The sequence below is a fragment of the Balaenoptera musculus genome, chromosome 14 (genome assembly GCF_009873245.2).
Source record: "Balaenoptera musculus isolate JJ_BM4_2016_0621 chromosome 14, mBalMus1.pri.v3, whole genome shotgun sequence".
Lineage (NCBI taxonomy): Eukaryota > Metazoa > Chordata > Mammalia > Artiodactyla > Balaenopteridae > Balaenoptera > Balaenoptera musculus.
Genome location: NC_045798.1, coordinates 29,381,637 through 29,402,139, shown reverse-complemented (window position 1 = coordinate 29,402,139; position 20,503 = coordinate 29,381,637). Strand labels below are relative to the sequence as shown.

The 20,503-nt window shown below is 49.5% G+C and overlaps 2 protein-coding genes across 3 annotated transcripts in view; both read left to right on the top strand.

Moving 5' to 3' along the window:
* Positions 1–20,419, top strand: part of GNAL (G protein subunit alpha L) — an 88,980-nt gene extending 68,561 nt beyond the window's left edge. For both annotated transcript variants that reach the window (XM_036823513.1, XM_036823514.1), the window contains exons 6-12: positions 15,231–15,285; positions 16,060–16,133; positions 16,565–16,623; positions 16,889–17,009; positions 17,758–17,888; positions 19,118–19,185; positions 19,668–20,419. In XM_036823513.1, the coding sequence (XP_036679408.1) occupies positions 15,231–15,285; positions 16,060–16,133; positions 16,565–16,623; positions 16,889–17,009; positions 17,758–17,888; positions 19,118–19,185; positions 19,668–19,814 (655 nt within the window). In that variant the 3' untranslated portion in view covers positions 19,815–20,419. The remainder of the gene's footprint in view (positions 1–15,230; positions 15,286–16,059; positions 16,134–16,564; positions 16,624–16,888; positions 17,010–17,757; positions 17,889–19,117; positions 19,186–19,667) is intronic.
* On the top strand, positions 6,057–8,634 carry CHMP1B (charged multivesicular body protein 1B). Its single transcript, XM_036823531.1, has one exon. The coding sequence runs from the start codon at positions 6,188–6,190 to the stop codon at positions 6,785–6,787; it is 600 nt and encodes a 199-aa protein (XP_036679426.1). The 5' UTR covers positions 6,057–6,187; the 3' UTR covers positions 6,788–8,634.
* Positions 20,420–20,503: the final 84 nt, after the last annotated feature.

The window sequence follows — 20,503 nt, the reverse complement described above, 5'->3', positions numbered from 1 at the left end:
ATACATTTCCTGCTCTGAAAATACATTTTCTCTCTCCCGCAGTATGCTAGAGTTTACTGTTAAGTATTGTTTTCCAGATGTTAACCCTGGCTGGGATTTATTATATTTAGGACACGGTTAAACATGCCTCAAGGCAGCCTAGTGGTTCCTGGAATAGAAATATCTGCTAGAACCTAGCCTCAATGGGCAGATTTATCAGGGAAGCTCCGCCAGCATCTCTGTGCCCCGACTGTGGCGACCCTTCCAAAAAAAGAAACGCGGGGGAAATGCACCCCTCTGCTTTGTGGAACAGTATAAATGCATCACGTGTGTGGATTACTCACCTGTCCCCACCTCCCACCCCCGCCGTACATCCCGAGCCTCGAGCCAGGCAGTACTTGTGGAAACAGGTGTGAGCTGGAAGAGTCCGGCCCAAGTCCACCAAACAGTAGAATAAGAAAGCATAGCCACTATATTTTAGTTCAGATACCTTGTATCTGATGACTTCCTTCAAAATCATTTTAAAGCTGACACTGCTTTTAAAAATACCTACCTTTGGCCTCCTTCAGACCACAAGTGTTCACTGTCTCAGAGAAACTGAAGGCTATCATAGTAATTATAGCAATGTAGAAGTGGTAACAAGTATCCGGCTTTTTTAACAGGATTTTTCACGTTTTAAATAGAAGTTTTAAGTTATTTCTAGTAGGATTCATTGAGTTAAGTTATAGTGGAGTTCTCATCCTGTTTTGCTTCCTAACTAAAGATATCAGCTTAAACTAACAAAACCTTTATGTTTTGGCTCAAAAGCTTAATTGCAGCTCCTCCTTGAATAAAAGAAATTGCGAAAAAAAAAAAAAAAAGAAATTGCGAGCTTGGGCACTAATGGCCCGGGACTCCTTCCTTTATGTGTACAGTGTGGGTTAAACTAGACCTGAAGGGACTTTAAGTGGTTCTCAGAGTACATGGCTGTCAGCACTGTCCTCTGTTCTGTGGCCATGGGTATTTTAAATCACGTGACCCACTTAAGCTTAATTTAACTGTGACAGGATGCTACTTAAAAGCTGTGTCTCGGGATGGGTCAGATACAGCACCGATTAAGGATGTGGGTGTATCAGCTGCACACACTGATCCCAGGAGCGGCAATGAGGGGCCCAGGGTTGGGTCCCGACACTCAACCCCACCAAGCCCTGAGGACACTCTGCTTCTAATGTTTCCATTATTCACAGAATGAGCTGCCAGAGCAGGCCTAGACAGGGCTGTGATGTGCAGCAGATTTACTGCCCAGGGTGCACAGTAGCTGTTTTTAACGTACGACTTGTAAGCTGAATGTTCAAGTTTAAGGGGAAAAAAACTTGTGTGAGAACCGTCAGCCTCCAGGTTCCTGGAGAGCGGTCCCCTCTGCAGCCCGGCTGGACCAGCGAGCAGTCCTGTCCGCCTGCCCCGGACCTGTGGTCCTGAAATCCCTTCCCACCCAGAGCAGTGGCCGCAAGGTGACCTACTTCCCATCAGGCAGCCAGGCAGCTGTTAGGTACTGCCACATGTTTCTATGCAGGGAATAAGCTTTTCTTAAAAATAAAGAAAAAGTAGCAGAATAAAGATTCCCAGTGACGAATGGAAAGACTGACTGGGAAGAGGCGTGCCGGCACATGTCCCAGACCGTGAAATATTTCAGGTCTTTGTTTTCCGACCACAGTTCCTTACTCTCTGCTTATGTTCGTCTGTCCCTTTGAGGCAGGAGGAGGAGATTTTCTCACCAAAGGAGGAGATTTTCTTCCTACGAACTGTTTTGTATATGGAGGAGTAACATAAAAATAGACACAGTCCGCCTTCTCCCTTTTGCTGAATCTTCTCTCTGCGTTCCACACGAGATCTGGCAACATACATCACAAATTGCCGGGAGAAAAGCAATTTAAACAGTACATTTTTTCTCTAAGTAAATCTTAAAACGAATCTCTGCAGATTGTTTTAGGGATTTTTTTAATGGAATTATGCCGTGTATACCATTTTGGTCTGTTCCTTTTGCTCCAGTTAAGTTTTTAGGATGTATTCATGCTTTGAGTATGGGTGTAGCTATTTATTTTCATTACTATGTAGTATTCGATTGTAAAAATCTGCCACAATTCGTATCTCTGTTGTGTTCACAGTTACGTTGTTTCCAGGTTTAGGTCATGGCGTCTTGTTTTGTACCCGGGACACACATGCAAGCGTTTCTCTGGGGTGGATCATTGCAAGCAGAACTGGTGCTCATGGGGGTGCACTTTTTAACTTTATTGGATAAAAAAGAGAGGTTATATCTACTGACACTCCCACCAGTCGTGTATGAGAGTCTTCACTGCTTCACATCTTGGCCAAAACACACTATTTTGAGACTTTGCCTGAATTATTTGAATTCAGGGATTTTTTTTTTAAATTTAATAGTTTTGAGCAGCCTCCCCCGGTGCCAAGACCTGATGAAGGCACGACTGTTAGATCCTAGGTCCTCCCTTTCCAGTTTTACAAATGAGGAAACTGAGGCCCGTAGAAGTGAGCTGGTCTACGCCGGATCGCACGAGGAATCACCCAGCTTTACCAGAAGGGACCAGCTCCCGGTGCCTTGACTCCCAGTCAGGATCACACCCAGGCCTCCCCCTCTGGCTTTCACATTGCTTCTTTTGTTGGGAAAGTCCAAAATCGTCCTAAAATAAGACCAAACTGAAGAGAATCTGGAGTTATGTTTTAACAAAACTCAAGTGGGGAAATTAATATTTAGAGACTTAAAAAAAAAAAAAAAAGAATTACTGCCATTGCTGTTTTCTGAATCAGATTGTTCTTTATTGCAAAGAGGACCGGGAAGGGGTGTGGAGGCTCCTTCTGTGAACGGCTGGGCGCTGTAGGCATTGCTTTCCTCTGCACCAAGGGAAATCCCGGAAGTGTTTACAGCCTAGAGTGTTGAGGTTTCATTTTCAGCCTGTCGTCAGATCAGTAAGGTGTTCAGCATAGAGCAGGAGAATCTCTGTGTCCGTGTGATTAGACCATCAGGACAGGGGGACTCGGGCTGTGCTGCCACCGTGAGGACCACTGACCGGGCGTTTCCCAGCTGCACCTGTGTGGAACATCGCGGCAGTCCACTCAGGGGCGACTTTTCTGTTTCCTTCTAACGCTTTCTTGTTTTCGTTTTTCAACCTGGACATCATGTTAATATAATTTGACGGACAATGGCTTTGCGATTTCCCAAGGTTTGAGGAGTCTCGGAGTCTCACATTATAGCTGTGTTCCTAAATGAATAGAGAGGAAAATTATATATATAATAGATGCAGTGGTGTATGTCATGCACTCCTGGAAATGGTCATCAAGGGGGTATGTGCCCAGTGCCGCATCCTTTGCCTGCAGTCATATGTTCAGCAGAAACACACTGAGCTTCCGTGTGTCCCTGAGGGTGACTGGTACCTGGTGCCAAGCAGTGAACTTTCAAAAGGGGGTGGTTCCAGATGATTCCTAGGAATCTGACCTGAACAGCTGGGTGCATGGAAGTGCCCTTTAGCAGGAGGAGCATGTTTGGGGGGAAGGACCGAGCAGTCAGTGGGAGGACTTGCCAACGGCCTTACACCCCCAGCTCTCCAGGGTCAGCAGGTCGTTGGGACATTGGGCTCAGAAGGAAGCTGGCTCTAGGAAAGTGACCATGAGAGCTTCAGCCTGGGTCATACTGAGCACAGTGGGGTGGCTGGGGTGTCAGAGAAGAAAGCAGAGGGCCGGGCCTGGGAAGGAGGGCCCACGGTGAGATCAGCCTCCCCTCGGCATCCAGTCTGCCCGGACCTCTGGAGTCCTCAGCTGGAGTCTGGAGTCCAGGCTGTCCAGCAGCCAGAGGAGACCCACCTTGGTCAGCAAGCATAGCCTCAGGGGCTGTCAACTTCTCTGAGCAGCCTTCCTTAGCTCCTGTTAACCTCGCGGTCAATCCAGTCCTCAGCTGTCTCAAAACAACTCCTGCTGCATCAACCTCTTCCTTTAAGTAAAAATGATAACTCCGCTGGATCCCATGTTAATTTACTGGATCCCCCATTGTTTCTTACTTGTCCCACTGCAGCCCTGGAATCCCATTCCTCACACTCAGCAGCTGTGGCCGCAGCCAGTGGCTTAGCATGCTGCGCTTCAGTTCCCTGGCCTGTAGGATGGAGGTGTTAACAGCGTCTACCTCCTAGGGTTTGTGAGGATGACGTGAGTCAATTCATGCAAAGTGGCCAGAACAACCCAGCACATCAGGACTTAATATGTTAGTTGTCATTATCCTCATAATCTGTCAAGGTTTCTCATGCTTATATTCCAAACCCTGTCACCTAATGGAACAGGCCATGGGTAATGGTCAAGGAACTGGCTTGCTGACTGCAAGGGACCCAAAAGAAAGGGCTGAGGGGGGGACAGTGGGTGAGCAGTGGAGGGGGTGGGGCCCTCTAAGCCCCACTTTAAACAGATTTCTTCCCTTTATTGGTCTTCTATATTCTGTTTCTAGGAAATGTCTCATGTGAAGAAAATGTTCTGCTTTAGGGAAAAAAGTAATCTTGGCTAAGCTGCTGACGAGGGTAACATCCTAGCCCCTCTCAGCCACAGTTCAACTCAGCAAAACCTTACTGGGTTCAGTGCCTGCTGTGTGCAGAGTGTGTGCTGGGTTCCATAGGGGGGAAAGGAATAAGACTGTTCTCTGCCTCCACGCAGTTCGTAATATAATAGGTACCCGGACCCCATGCCAGGCAGCCTGACATGTGTGCTGTGTGGGGTAAGGGGACAGCATGGAGCGGGAGTCCTGGAGAAGCAGCTTTGAGCAGGGGCAGGATCACAACAGGCAGAGATGCGACGGCTAGAAGCCCAGGCAGTGGGGACAGTGTCCGGAGGCCCATCCCTCCTCATCCACACTGACCAAGTGACACAAATGGTGTTCAGCCTCCAAGCTCAGCCTGGCTTGACTGGGTGGGGAGGGAAAGAAAAGGGAGGGTGGGGACCGTGTTTGCCGCGTGCCTTTCTGCTCAGGTTTTGGAGCAAGAGAGTGATATAACCAGAGCTGGGTTTTAGGAAAATGCATGTTCAACAGCACCACGGGCAAACTATCACACGAGGCCCAAAGGGATGGTGAGACTTTGGATTAAAACTATCTCAAACAGAATTACTCTCAGAGTTCATTTTCAGCCTAGCTCCTTAGGGCAGGTAGGGCCCTGCTATGTTGTTATTGCTGTACGGGAGGAATCTTCCTAAAAGAAAAAAGCCACAGCACAGTCTGCTGCCATCTGAAAGCCTGCACTTCTAAAGGGTATAATACATAGTGACAGTTTTGATCTACGCCAGTGGGTGTGGGTCCCAGTACTTCAGCATCCTCTGCCTGCATAATTTAAAATGACAGTTTCGTGTCAAAATGAAATGTGAGTGAAGTTCCTTGGATATTTATAAAATATCAAACAGAATCATGTCAGCAAAAGATGGGTCTTTTATTACTAAACCACACAAGGACTTTTGTATGTTTGGAGTTGCTGGCAACTCATCTACAAGCTGACCTTCAGCCACAGCATAGACGAGGTGGTCCGCGGACCAGAAGGTATTTTCACCCACTGCAGTAAAAGGATGTCACAGGCTGCAACCAGATTGTCCTCAAAGACCGAGGCGCAGGTCAGTGATAAAACTTTTTCTGTTTCGTACTTTTAATTATTAACGGTCCACATTCCCCTGAGAAAGTGGAAGTTGCCAGAGCAGATGGAGAAGGCTGTGGTCTGCTAACCTCAGGACAGCTTCCTGGTTTCCAGCCTCTGGCCGGACACCTCAGGCCACCAAGTTTGGACAGTTTTTACGTGCAGCTCCAGACAATCCTGTCCGTGCCTACGAAAGTGTGTGGGCACGCATTTCCGTGAATTTACTAATGCTTCAGTACTTTAACAACTGGTGCGGGTGGGGGGAACTCGGTGCAGTCGGCGAGCGCCCGGGTCAGCGGGGCCGCGGTCAGCGCTACAACATCTCGCCGCCTGCGCCCAGGTCCGCCTGCTCCAGGTCCGGGAGCCCCGCCCCCTACGCCGTGCGCCACGCCGGCCCTGCTGCCGGCGCCGAGCGATGACGTCACGGTCTGCGCCGCGTGCGGCAGAAACGGGAAGTGGGACCAAAACAAAGGAGCGGCGGCCGGGAGCGGTCTTTCTTTTCCTACCTCCTCTGGCGTCCACCTCAGCCCTGGCCGCCGACCCCCGGGAGCCGTACGATCATGTCCAACATGGAGAAACACCTGTTCAACCTAAAGTTCGCGGCCAAAGAACTGGGAAGGAGTGCCAAAAAATGCGACAAGGAGGAAAAGGCCGAAAAGGCCAAGATTAAAAAGGCCATTCAGAAGGGCAACATGGAAGTTGCGAGGATTCACGCCGAGAACGCGATTCGCCAGAAGAACCAGGCGGTGAATTTCCTGAGAATGAGTGCTCGGGTGGACGCGGTGGCCGCCAGGGTCCAGACGGCCGTGACGATGGGCAAGGTGACCAAGTCGATGGCCGGTGTGGTTAAGTCGATGGACGCGACGTTGAAGACCATGAATCTCGAGAAGATCTCTGCCCTGATGGACAAGTTCGAGCACCAGTTCGAGACGCTGGACGTGCAGACGCAGCAGATGGAGGACACGATGAGCAGCACAACGACGCTGACCACTCCCCAGGGCCAGGTGGATATGCTGCTGCAGGAAATGGCAGACGAGGCCGGCCTCGACCTCAACATGGAGCTGCCGCAGGGCCAGACCGGCTCCGTGGGCACGAGCGTGGCCTCGGCCGAGCAGGACGAACTGTCCCAGAGGCTGGCCCGCCTGCGAGACCAAGTGTGACCGCGGAACCCGCTCTCAGGCGTCCCGGCCGCAGCCACGGTCGAAGACGGATACTCTACGCTAGAAACTCGGAACCGGCCTGAATGCTGAACTGCTCTTACTCAAGATGCTTCTACCTTTGGGTTTTACAGTGCTCTCCAGATACACGAAGACGTCCCAGGCCTTCTCCACTCTTAAATGGATTTGAAAGTTCTGTATAGCTTGTGATCATGTGTATTTTTATAGCTGCCTTTTAACAGATCTGGTTAATTTGGCGTATATGAATCTTTCTCAAAAATTTGGTCAAAACTCTAGTTTCCCGTGTATTCAGTATTCTGCCCGAATTACCAGAATTGAAGGTTTTCTTTTTAATTTTGTGTAATCGATAATATCTAGAGTTGACGGGAGGTGATTACTTAGGTTGATTACAGCGCTATCAACACCTCATTAAGAGATTTATTTTATGGGCAGTGCTATTCTGTGTATCCTTTGTTTATTGTCATCAAATCCAGACTACAGGTGACTATTCATCTGTTCTCGTAACTTACACTAAAATTACTTTACGACTTTCCAGCATAATGTTCAGTTACTGTTTACGTCCTATACATTTTTCTTATGGTAGTTGTCTTTTTATAACTGGAAAAAATGCCATGTAACTTGCATTTATCATAAGAGAAAAGTGTTCATTTATGGTTTTAAGATTTACAAGGTTTAACGTTAGTATGACAGTTTTTTCCAAGTGAACTTCTCGCTCACGTTTCTAGTTATTTTCCTATTTAATTAGACTTCTTTTAAAGTATGGCAATTAGCATGACAGTCACATTACTCTGACGTTGCCAAAGAACCGTTGATTGGTTTGAGAAAGCCCTGGGACTGTGTGTGTGTAGGTTTTGTTTTGATTTTAATCAAAAATAGAAATAAAATTAGAACTGCATTTTAGGTTCTAATTATTTGCATTTATTATCTTGTCTTAAAAGCAACAGCTCTTTTAAAACCTCGGAAATACATGTTGGAGTGTTTGGCTTAGCCATGCAAATCCCTTACACATACATGCAGCCACCTGGAAGTCTGGGAAGGACAGATGCAGGGTCAGACGATAGGCTCGACCCTCTCAGGCCAGAGCCCAGATGTGCTGCCTTCCATCTTTCTGGCATGGTGGTGTGTAAAGTAAAAGTGAAAAAGCAGAGCCTGTAGCTACCACTTTCTCAGAGCCGCAAAACATGGAGAACAGCAACTTGCTTTTGCCTTGGCCAGCATATTAATCTAAGTTAAACACTTAAGGATATTTTAAATTCCCTCTTCCCTTCACTGGAGAGAATTCCAGTATTTCAGAAAATAATTAAAGGGGCTCTTCCAAGCCTTTTGAAAGATTGAGAACCAAGTGTTCACTGTTAACAACATGTCCTCCTGTATGAACGTGTGTGTATTAAGGGAGAAAAAAAAATGAAGAGTTGTGTGCAGATGAGGACTGACCCTCGTATATAAGTGTCATTATGTCTGACTGGATGTTGTTCCAAAGTCTTCTGTAAAGGACACCTGCCAGTCGTCTGCCCCAAATCCTCTTTCTAGAACTAGTCCCTTTTGGTGTCTCCTCTCATCCACAAGGTTGCCCAGAGGCAGCTGTGTGTGAGCACAGCATGAGTCCTAACCCCTCTTTAGACTGAAAACATCATTACAACTTAAATAACAGCTTGGTGTTGATCATTTGGTAAATTGAGGACCCTTTTATAGTGCAGATAATTCCCAACAAAACTAATATATTTTGTGAGATTAAACAATGCTTATATATGCTTGAACTTTCTTAAAATATGTTCATTTCAAACTATATGAATGTACATTTTTATGAAACATAAATATTTTCAAAAGCATACCAGGCCCATGAATTATTTCCTCAGTTTTGCAGTTGATGAAATGCTGGAATATGAACCACAGAAGTTGTCAAATAAATCACTTTAAACTGCATGTTATTGCATACTGAGTGTACATCCTGTTTACAAAGCTATTTAAGGAAAAAGAACTCAGAGGTTGATTTGGTTCAGAAAGCATAGTATTTTTCCAGACTCACCTTTAGCACCTGAATTTCTGTTTGCATGCATATTTCTAGAAGCCCAAGTTGCTATTTCTTTACTGTAATAGTTTCTTCATGGCAACAAGGTTCTTCCTCATACTGAAACTTGCCTAGGCTAAAGAGAGAATTTCCAAAAGGATCCAGCTCAAACATACCAAGGAAATGGTTCATCTTCCATGCAACTACTAGTATTTTTGCTCTTATTTCTCCTTTGTATTTTTCTGCCTTCAAGTTCAGTTTCCAAATGGATTTAGAATAAACTTTTAAGTTTACTTTAGGAACTATTTAGTTTATTTCAGTTCAGATAATAACTGCACTATTGGAGACCTTTCTTACTACAGTTGCTTCTTCCTGAAGGAGCCTTAATGTGTGTGTGCCTTTCAGATGAGGGTGCCGTGTGCCCACCCTGCTGTCTTCGATTTGGAAAGGTGCCACCTAAAGTAAGCACCCATCTGACAACCTTATTCACTGAACGTGGTCTCAGGGTCAGCCAGACAACCTCACCTCATTGAGCAGAAGTGAGGCACCTCATATTCTAGATTTCCTCCTCTGCAACAGGCATGACACCCTCTTGGAGGCGTTTCCGTAGCCAAAATCCAAAGCTCAGGACCTCAGGTGCTGTTGGCAAAAAGCTGCAAGCCTGTGGTCATTGAACAAACTGATGAGCAGGCCCCCATCTCTTTTTTTTTTTCTTTTAATCAACTGGTTGGAATGAGACAGTGCCTGCCTGGTGTACCGAGGTTTGTTTTCCTACAACCAGACAGTAGGTTCCATGTGGGGCAGGACCAGTGCATCTCAGTCATGGTTCCTGGGCATCAGGTGGTATACCCAGCTCAGTAGGTGTGAATGCAGATCTCCCTTGGGTGCTGTCACTCGTGACCATGCCCAGAGCTCCCTGGTGACAGCATCACAGTGGGTGCGGGGGCCTCAGCAGAGCCCGGATGTACCCTCAGGACCACCCTGTCCTCCTCCTCCATCGTGTTTCTCCAGATGGAGATATTTGCTCCTGCTCTTCAGGGTTTGTACATCCTCCATCCCTCCTGAACGGTGTCAGGACAAACAGTTCAGCAGTGTTTGTTGAGAACAACTGAATACAGTAAAAGATTTAGACTGAGGTGTGTCAGATGCTGGCTGTCTGGGGCTTCTTTCTAGAAATAAAGACATGCTTCTGCCTTAAACGGTCCTCAGTGGAGTTAGGTAGATAAGGCACAAGCAAAAAGAGGAAAATACACCAGTGTACACAGGTGCGACAGAGTCATCAAGATGAGTAATGTCAGTGCTCTTTACGCACCGTGTGTTTTATACCTCAACTTATACAAGGGGGGAAATCACGATGTAAGGTGTGTTCCGAGCTAATCAAATCATGAAACAAACTACATGGAGGAGGATGGGATTATAGTGTCCTAAAACTGGTTTCTTTTTTTTGTTTGTTTTTTGAAGCAGCACTGGCTTATGACACATAAGTTTCATGTTTACAACATTCTACTTCTGTGCACACTACAGCAAGCTTGCCACCAAAAATTTCATTTCCAGCCATCACCTCACAGTCGATCCCCTTCACCCATTTCCCCCTCCCCCTGCCTCTCCCCCTCTGGTAACCACTACTCTGTCCTCTGTATCTACGTGTTTGCTTTTATTTGGTTTGGCTTGTTCATTTATTTTGGGGTTTTGTTTGATTGCTTTTTTATAGTCCATGCATGAGTGAAATCATACTGTATTTTCTTTCACCATCTGCCTTACTTCACTTAGCATAATACCCTCAAGGTCCATCTGTGTTGTCACAAATGGCAAGATTTCCTTCTTTTTGTGGTTGAATAATATTCCTTTGTATGTGTGTGTGTATGTGTGTGTGTGTGTATATATATATATCATATCTTCTTTATCCATTCATCTGTTGATGGACACTTAAGGTTGTTTTCATATCTCGGCTATCGTAAGTAATGCTGCTATGAACACTGGGGTGCAGATATTTTCTGGAATTAGTGTTTTTATTTTCTTTGGATGAATACCCAGGAGTGGAATTGCGGGTTCATAAGTGGTTGTTCTATTTTTAATTTTTTGAGGAGTATCCATACTGTCTTCCACAGTGGCTGCACCAATTTACATTCTCATCAACAGTGTATAAGGGCTCCCTTTTCTCCACATCCTCGCCAACACTTGTTATTTCTTGCCTTTGGTAACAGCCATCCTAACAGGTGTGAGGTGATATGTCATTGTGGTTTTTGTTTGCATTTCTCTGATGGTTAGCAGTGGTGAGCATCTTTTCATGTGCCTGTTGGCCACCTGTGCGTCTTCTTTGGAAAAATGTCTCTTCAGCACTTCTGCCCATTTTTAAATCATGTTGTTTGTTTTTTTGTTATTGAGTCATGTGAGTTCTTTATATAGTGTGGATATTAACCCCTTATCAGACATATGATTTACAAATACCTTCTCCCATTTGGTAGGTTGTCTTCTTGTTTTGTTGCTGGTTTCCTTTGCTATGCAGAGTCTTTTTAGCTTGATGCAGTCCCATTTGTTTATTTTTGCTTTTGTTTCCCTTGCCTGAGGAGACATATCTAGAAAGATACCGCTAGGACCAATGTCAAGGAGCATACTGCCTATGTTTTCTTCTAGGAATTCTATGGTTTCAGGTCTTGCATTCAAGTCTTTAATCCATTTTGAGTTTGATTTTTATGTAGGGTGTGAGGTAGTGGTCCAGTGTGATTATTTTCCATGTAGCTGTCCAGCTTTCCCAACACCAGTTATGGAAGAGACCATCCTTTCTCCACTATATGTTCTTTGCTCCTTTCATAATCAGTTGTCCATATGTGTGTGGGTTTGTTTCTGGGCTCTCAATTCTGTTCCATAGAATTGGCTTCTTGGAAGAGGTTGGGTTCAATCTGAGGCTTCAAAGAAAAAAAAGTGGGGATTACACAAAGGTCTGAAAAGCCAAAACCTATGTGGAGATTTGACTGGAGTGGACGGTTTGACACCAAGAAGAACAAAGAAGAGATGGGACGCATTGCGAAGGGCTCGGAGGCCAGATTCAGCGTGGACTTCACTCTGAGGGCGAGAACAGGATGTGAGTCATTGGGTATGCCATCCAGGTGACGGGAGAGGACAGGCCAGGGCAGGGGAGGAAAAGGCATGATGCTTCTCAGACATCCAAGGGCACGTGGGTCACTCATCCACCCAGGCTCTGGCTCAGCCGCAATCCCGATGCCCGGGCTCTGGTCTGAGGACCACCTCTGACGTGGTCTGGATCTCAGCCCTGCTGCACGTTAGATCAGGCTGGTGCTCTGTCACTACTGCTAACATTTTCCTCCAGTATTTTTTACATCAAATAAATAAGCGTCATGAAGTGAATTTCGGTAAGACACTGAGAAAAGGGTTTTACTTGTGTCGATTTAAAAAAATGCACAACATGAGAGTTGCGAGTTGTTTTATTTGGGGCAAAATGAGGACTACAGCCCGGGAGACAGCATCCCAGATAGCTCTGAGAAACTGCTCCAAAGAGGCAGAGGGGGAGGTCAGTATAGATGTGATTTTGGTGAAGGGGGAATACATGCAACTGAGCACATACTATTTTGCAGACGGTTTCTGCTAGTCACGAGGAGCAGTTGTCACCATGAAGGATTTTAGTGCTTTTCTAGATATGAACAGATACAAGAATTGGGCTCATAAAATTGGCTTCTGTAAACATCTAACTCTCTGAAGACCTGTTCTGCCAGTTTTTCCCAGAGCACAGAGTGCCTCATTTTAGCTCTCTACCTGAACTCCTTTCAGGGGGTGTGGAAAGTCAGCAGCTGCAGCAGCACAAGAGTTAATCCTTGTAGAGGTAGATGGCAAATGCCAATGGAAAATGCCAATTTGTAGTTGACACTTGGCTTGACACAGCTCTGACTTGCTGCATTTTTCATAGAAGAAATCATTTTAAGTACATTTTAATTAAAGGTCGTTGGTGCTTTTCCTGAGATCCAGTTGTTCAAAGGCATTTAACAGGATAGCTTCATCTTTTCACCATCCCCCCTCAACCCCTGCCCCCGGCCCACAAGAACCCTGCAGTTTTGAGTTACTGGGGTGGCAGACAGAGGAGAAATGAACAGTGAATTGCTGTTTCGTGCCAATGTCGAGCAGAGGGGGATCCCAGTTGCCAAAATAAAATCACTTCTGTAAACACAAATATCCTCAGCTGTAGCAGGAAACAGTGAAGAGAAATCAAAGTAAATTGCTTTTTAACTGCTTTTCTTAAAGTGACCATAAGGGTGGGGGCGGGGGGGGTGACATTTCTTTTTAATATTTATTTACTTATCTATTTGGCTGCACCGGGTCTTAGTTGCGGCATGTGGGCTCTAGTTCCCCAACCAGGGATCGAACCCAGGCCCCTGCATTGGGAGCATGGAGTCTTAACCACTGGACCACCGGGGAAGTCCGGGGGGTGACTTTCTATAATTGTATTTTGTTATTGTCCTGTGACTCCTTATCTAGTGGAAGTGAATGGTCTACAAGTGGAATTCTTAGATCTTGTTAATTTTTCGGCATAACAGGCAGTGGCATATTTAGGGAGACAACCTTTTAAATTTTAGTCATACAAAAGTCTGTGCATGATTTGGAAAATCCTTTTAAAACTCCTCTCTCTATATATTATCTTAAGAGCCCCGTTTTGAAGAAGTCCTACTACAACATGCGGGAAATACACCAATTGAACCAAAGATTAAGTCAAAAGTCTGGCAGAAATCAACTGCTAGTCTTTACTCCTTAGAGAGGCTCTCAAATGTCCGGGGAAACATTCACATCCGGGGAATTTTCACATTTTACTTCCATTGCACAAACTTGAAATCCATGAACTCAGAGGACTGTTCACCATCAGTAACAATTCAGAAGATGCTCTGGGAAATGTTCACTGATGCCGGTCAGGTCTCAGGTGGTTAAGTACCAGAGCTGGAAGGAACCCTGGACACCCACCCCGGGCTCAGGGGTGGGGACAGATGGTATATCTTTCCTTTGTCGCGGTCAGGAAGTGGTCAGGAAGGTACTCCCAACGCGTCCTTGGGAAGGCGGTCTCTGATCTTTCAACAACTTCTGATGTCTTTTTTGTTAACCACACTTCATTGTTTCTACTTATACCCGTTATTACCATCTGAATAGATTCACCCACCCCCTCCACCCTGTCTGCATCCTGTTTGAAATCGGGCGCCTCCTACCCTCTAACCAGAGCTGAAGGCTTCATATTTGGTTTGATTTTCAGTTCCTTCCAGCCCTTTCGATGGGAGATGATCAGTGTCTGTATCACCTTCTCATATTAGATGTCCCTGCCGAGAGGACAGACCACTTCTGCTTCAAATTATTACATCCATACACGAGGAAGGGGGGCGGCTCATCTCCCCACCGGAGCCCCCAGGTTTCTGGCCTATAGTCCAGAGCCCCTCCCCACCTCGGCAGACACCCCTCCCACTTCATCACAGACTCAAGTCTTCTTGCCCCTTTCCTTTCCTGCTAGACAGTCAGGGTGGACTTTGAGGTGCCCTCCACTCCACCAAATGCAAGGCCGGCAAGGACTGGGCCAGACGGCACTGTGGTTTTCAAACCAGACTCAGCTCTCAGGGGTCCCCTCCTGTGGCTCCTCCAGGGTCTTCTGCACTCCCCCCTCCTCCTGTGAGCAGCTCAAGGGCCTGCAGTGCTGGCTGGGGAGGGGGGCTGTGCGGAGGTGGGGAGGTGCTCCCCCCTCACTGTGCAGAAGCTCATGGCACACAGGCTGGGAGGAAGGCCCATCATGACTTTACTCCAGATACGGAACAGTGGACCCCGAGCTGTCCAGGCAGGGACTCTGGCCGAGTCCCCCTGATCCAGGTCACATCCACTCTCCCCAGGGCCGGAGCCCCACCTCAGCCACAGGGACCCCCCCACCAGGAGAGCCCGGGGCACTCAGAGCCCCGCCCGCTCCTCACACGCTCTGCTGTCCCCACCCCTTAGGAAGTGGTCCTTTGCTCACTGGTTAACCAGCGCTGTGTCTTCCTGTGTCAGTTGCAGGCTGGGCCTCACAGCCCCCTGCTCACTTCATCCCACAAATACGCACGGGCTGGGCTGCCCCACAGGCGCTGGGGAAACCCGGCCAACAAGCCAGATCTGCCCTGTGGGTCCCACATTTGGAGGGAGAGACAGACGATAAACAGAAAGACAAACACATGTAAAACCTGTCAAGGGAGGGCAGAGGCCTGGACCCCCGCTCCCCCACCACGACGGATCAGGACCCTCAGGACACTGACCTGCCGGGGAGACACGTGTCCAGGAAGAACGCGGGAACCTGCTGGCCCGTGGCTGCCCCGTCCCCCTGGGCTCATGCGGGCCCTGCACACCTGCCCCTCAGCCCAGAGGCAGCCCCAGAGCGGCCCCAAGCACGTCTGGCTTTCTTTTCAGCTTCCTGGAGAGAATTGACAGCGTCAGCCTGGTGGACTACACGCCCACGGACCAGGTAGGTGGGGTTGGGCCGCGACCACCGCCCAAACGGGGGGACACTGGAGGGTCTCTGTACCCTCGGGGCCCAGCCGTGCCCCTCCGGGAGGCTCCCTGCGCCCCCCACCCCCCGAGGTCTGAGCTCCTGGTTGTCCCCTGGAGTCCATCCCTCTACGAGGCCGACCCTGGGAGCTCAGTTACCCTGGCCTTGAGCCTGCCCCTCGAGTCTGTCCTCACACTTCTCATCGGGCTCAGAGGGGCCACCGCCCTCCACTTCCAGAGTCACTGTGGGGTGGCCGATTTACATCCTAATGGATCTGGTAACCAGGAAAGAAACCCTGACACCTGACAGGCCAAAAGAGGTGTCAGCCTTGTGAAACTGTACGGCTTTCTCATCCCCTTGGGAACACATCATCTTTTACCTTCGAGACTAGAACTGTGAGAGGAGAGAGAGTGAGTCTGACCCGGAGCGGCAGCTGGTGGGGTGGGCGCCTCTCCCCAGACACTGGCGGGCTGTTGGGGACATGGTGTCAGTAGGGAACACTCAGGAGTGATTACAGGAAGCTCCTGAAGGAAAAAAAAGCAGAGCCATCAAGTCTCCAAGACCAAACCAGTACATTAACTGTGACTTTCTCTGGGGAGTGAGACCGAGAGCATTCGTCTCAGTTTCTAAGTCCTGTTTCTTTTCCGATGGAGGGAATTGCTGTTTGGGACACTCGCAGCCTATGGCTGCCCCGGGCTCTCCTCCTGAGGACAGGGGTCACTTGTTTGCTTCTCTCTTCTCTGCCCCCAGGACCTCCTCAGGTGCAGAGTTCTGACGTCAGGGATTTTCGAGACACGATTCCAAGTGGACAAAGTCAACTTCCAGTAAGCATGTGGGCAGGACCCTCCCGCGGGGCCCCCAGGCCGGGGGTCGGGGAAGCGGCCTGGACATCGGGCGATCCCGGGCCTGCAGTGCTGCAAACCTGCGTGTGCGCCCGCAAGCGCAGGTGTCAGTGCAGGGAAGGGAGGCACTCGAGCCCGGTGGCCTCAGGCAGGTGAAGAGGAGGAGGACGCAGGCAACGGGCTGCCCAGGGGGAGAGAGGGCCAAGCGGCCACTGATCACAGGGCTAAGGGCCGGGCTCAGAGAAATACCGGGGTGTGGACACTCATCTGGGCCAGACTGGGGCGGCCCCGCTGGGCCCGTCTGCGAGGTCACCTGGGGAGCAGAGCCACGGGCCAGGTGGAGGGGGAGAGCAAAGGACGGATGTCCTCCCGCCCCCGGCTAACGGCACCCCCCAACCCGTGTTCTCCCCCAGCATGTTTGACGTCGGAGGCCAGAGGGACGAGAGAAGAAAATGGATCCAGTGCTTCAACGGTGATTTCTCCCTCTCTCAAGAAAATGGGGACAAACCCACACTCCCTCCTGCTGCTGTGTTTCAGTAGCTTTCAATCCACTCACCTATCAAGTGCCTTAACCATGAGTCCCATGAATACAGAAGTTAAGCATCCTGGGGTCACACTGTCTCTGCTAGTTTGGGGGCCCCGGGTCAATCCTGCGATCACAAGGGAGCTCTCCCCGGACATGGGTGGCCGTAACTGCTCTAAATAACCAAGGTGCCTCCCCCACTCCTCCCACCCAGACGTCACCGCCATCATCTACGTGGCCGCCTGCAGCAGCTACAACATGGTGATCCGGGAAGATAACAATACCAACCGCCTGCGGGAGTCCCTGGACCTTTTCGAGAGCATCTGGAACAACAGGTGACAAGACAGTAAACTCGGTCTCCCGCTGGGTTTAAAAATGCCTCTCAGCTTGCTTTCATCTTTGTTCTCCGATGCAGTCCTTCCTTGTGATAAATCTTCTAAAACCATAAGAAGCCTCTTTCAGTCCATTTACTGTAGAGACTTACTTAAGATGGGGGTGTGAAGCTGATGGGACTTTGTCAGGAAAATCCAGATCTCTATTTTGGAAGCCTGTTATATACGGTTCAAATTTGGTTTTGTTTGGTTTTTAAAATGCAGAAAGCGCCCATTTAAAACATCCGCTCATGACTCGATGACCCCTGAGCCCCTCCCTCGACTTGTCAGCAAAGTGACAGGTCCCCACCCAGACCCTCAACACCCAGCTCCTCGCCCAAGAGCCGCAGATGCCCTGCGTGACCATCTATTCTGTTTCTGTTGTTGTGACAGCTTTAACTTCTCCCGCTTTTCTGACCCTTTACTAGTAAATTACACCACACAAATCCGAGCATATTTATTCCTGACGTGAACCTTGGCTTTGGTGCCAGTACAGCCCTGTGGAGCTGAATCCTCCTCCTGAGAGTTTATCCTCATGAGGGAGTCCTGTGTGCAGATGGATTGGGGGCTGAGGTTCCGGGGCATCAAATAATCCCAAGCCCGGCACCTCGTCCGGAGGGCAGCACGTTGTCCTCTCCATGGATAACGCCTGCGACAGAGGTGCCTGCTCAGGCAGTGGACCCACACCTGTGTGTTTCCTGCTCCTTTCCAGGTGGTTACGGACCATTTCCATCATCTTGTTCTTGAACAAACAGGATATGCTGGCAGAAAAAGTCTTGGCAGGGAAATCAAAAATTGAAGACTATTTCCCAGAGTATGCAAATTATACTGTTCCTGAAGACGGTAAGATTCCAAAACAAGTATCTTGCGATTAAGGGAAAGAATTGTTCTTTCAATAGCCCTGTAACTGTAATTCCTACGGTTCTGATGAATCTAGGAAACAGTTAATTTAGATCAATCTTCTTGACTCCTGCTCCACCCTTAGCTTCTGGAGTATTAAGATGTCCTTAGGGTCCCATTTGTAAAATTTTCATAGTTCAACTTGGTCCACGCTGAGCAGGAGGAGGAAGGGCAGCTTGACGTGAACGCGGGGTTTGCAGGGAAGCTCTGCCTCCCGGGGCCCCGTGTCGGTCGGTCCGCCTGGACCTGCCTGCTTACCCCGCACAGTGACTGACAGGGAAGTCGCTGTCTGAGCCACTCTGGCCGGGCCCGCAGGGACAGGGCAGCAGTGACCTCTGTCCCGAGCCGCCCGCCGCCGACCACCGTGTTGAGGCCGCTGTCCCCAGCGATGACTTTGGCCACAGCATGGTGACTTCATCGGGTGACCAGCCGTCCCGGGAGGCTGTGAGGCTCCTGGGACCTGGGAATTTCAGTGCTGAAGCCGGGAAGGTCCCGTCTGGCAAACCTGGAGGAGTCAGGACCCATTTCCAGTGGCTGCTCTTGGGTTTTGAGTTTCCTGGGCCACCAGAGTCTCCAAGGAGGGATTTGCTTATGGCAAAATAACCCCACTCCTCAAGGTTTAATCCCAAACTGGATAAAGCAGGATGAAGGGGGCTTTCCCAGAAACTTCAGTTAGAAGCTAAGAAACCTATCGCGGTCTTTGCACCAACCTCAGCCAGCCTGGCAGGGTGCTTCCTGGGCCCGGGTAGCAGCCGCCGTCTGGGAGCTCCCCAGCCCCCATGCCACCCACCCCGCAGCAGCCGGGCCTGCTCTGACCTTTCCTGGGAACCAGCCCCTCGCTCCCCTTACCCAGTGTGGTCAGCATTTTTCCTGGGAAAAGTCTCAGGATGAGCTGGCAGCCCTCCCTGCAGGACAGTTCACCAGGTGCAGGCGACTGGGGGCCGGCTCACCAGTCAGTGAGACGCTTCATCTGACTTGAGTAGAAGCTGTTCACCCGGCACCAAACACAAACCACTGTTGAAGTCAAAATGACCTGGGAGGAGGAGAGAGACGAAGGTCACGTTTCAGTCTTTGGCTGCATGGCCCGTGTGCTTCCGTGCTCTGTGTGCACAGCCTCCATCCAGCTGTATCTGTGTGTCATGTCAAATAAAATTCCCTTTGATTTTCTACAGCGACACCAGATGCAGGAGAAGATCCCAAAGTCACAAGAGCTAAGTTCTTCATCCGGGATCTGTTCTTGGTGAGCATTTTCCTTGCCCTTTGCTGTCCTGCCACCTTAGGGTGACCCTGCTCTTTGCACTTAAGTCTCTCACGAGCTCATTTAATCTCCCCCAAACAATGAGGGATGGGAAGGTGTCGTTCCCTCATCTCATAGCTGAGCACACGGAGGCTCAGAGAGGTCAGACTTCCAACCTCAGGTCACACAGCTTCCCAGCAGGAACGGGCAGGGTACAGGCCCCGGGGCGGCACTGAGATGGCCGACCCCGCTTGCGTGCTGCCTTTCAGTGGGATGTGGGGTGTGGCCTCTCCTCAGCTCAAGGGTCACGTGGAAACGGACCTGCTCAGGTTCAGACGTTCCCTTTTTGAAAAAACTCTGTATTTTGAGATGATTTCAAACTCACATAAAAAGTGAGATCTGGGGGGCTCAGCCCTGACACAGACACCCCCGCCCCCCGCCCCCCGCCCTCGGTCCTCCGGAGCTGACAGGCTGCGTCTCCGCAGCGCATCAGCACGGCGACGGGCGACGGCAAGCACTACTGCTACCCGCACTTCACGTGTGCCGTGGACACGGAGAACATCCGACGCGTCTTCAACGACTGCAGGGACATCATCCAGCGGATGCACCTGAAGCAGTACGAGCTCCTGTGAGCCCCCCAACCCCGCCCCGCGTCCCAGGGCCGCCCGGCACAGAGCAGCGAGTCCCCGTCCATTGTGCGGGCTCTCGTGACCGCTGGGCCCCCGGCCACCTCTGCCCCCACCTCCCCGCCCCGGTCTGTGTGGGGGTGGGGGGGCCCCGACTCGTGGAGAACTTGGCAGATGGGGAGACGCACTGGCCCAAGCGCGACCGGGCGTCACCCTTCTGACCCCATGGGCCCACGACTCAGAGGAGCCCCCGAGCCACAGTGGGAACAGAACCCCCTTCAGTCCTGTCTCCAGGGGCAGCTGGCCTCAGCCTCTGTGTCAGAGCCCCTCTGACCGTCCACACATCAGCAGAAACCCCCCCACTGCTCTGGCCACATGTGTCCCATCCACGATGGTCCCCAGACTCACGCTGCTCAGGCAACGGCCTCCTTTCATAGGTTCTTTTTGTTGTTTTATTGCTGGTTTATTACACTGTACAGACCACAAAATGTAATATTATTTTGTATAACTACTCAAGGAAAATCCCTGTAGATCTCCGTGCCTTGACTATGGCTGTCCCTGTAAAAGAAACGTGTTTCTGTTGTGCTGAACAGCTGTCATCATACTACCGCTTGCTCTGAGAAAGGGAGTGAATGGTGTATAGAGAGTTTAGGGTATTTTATCAGGTTGGTACTTTTTAACAATACTCCTTGATA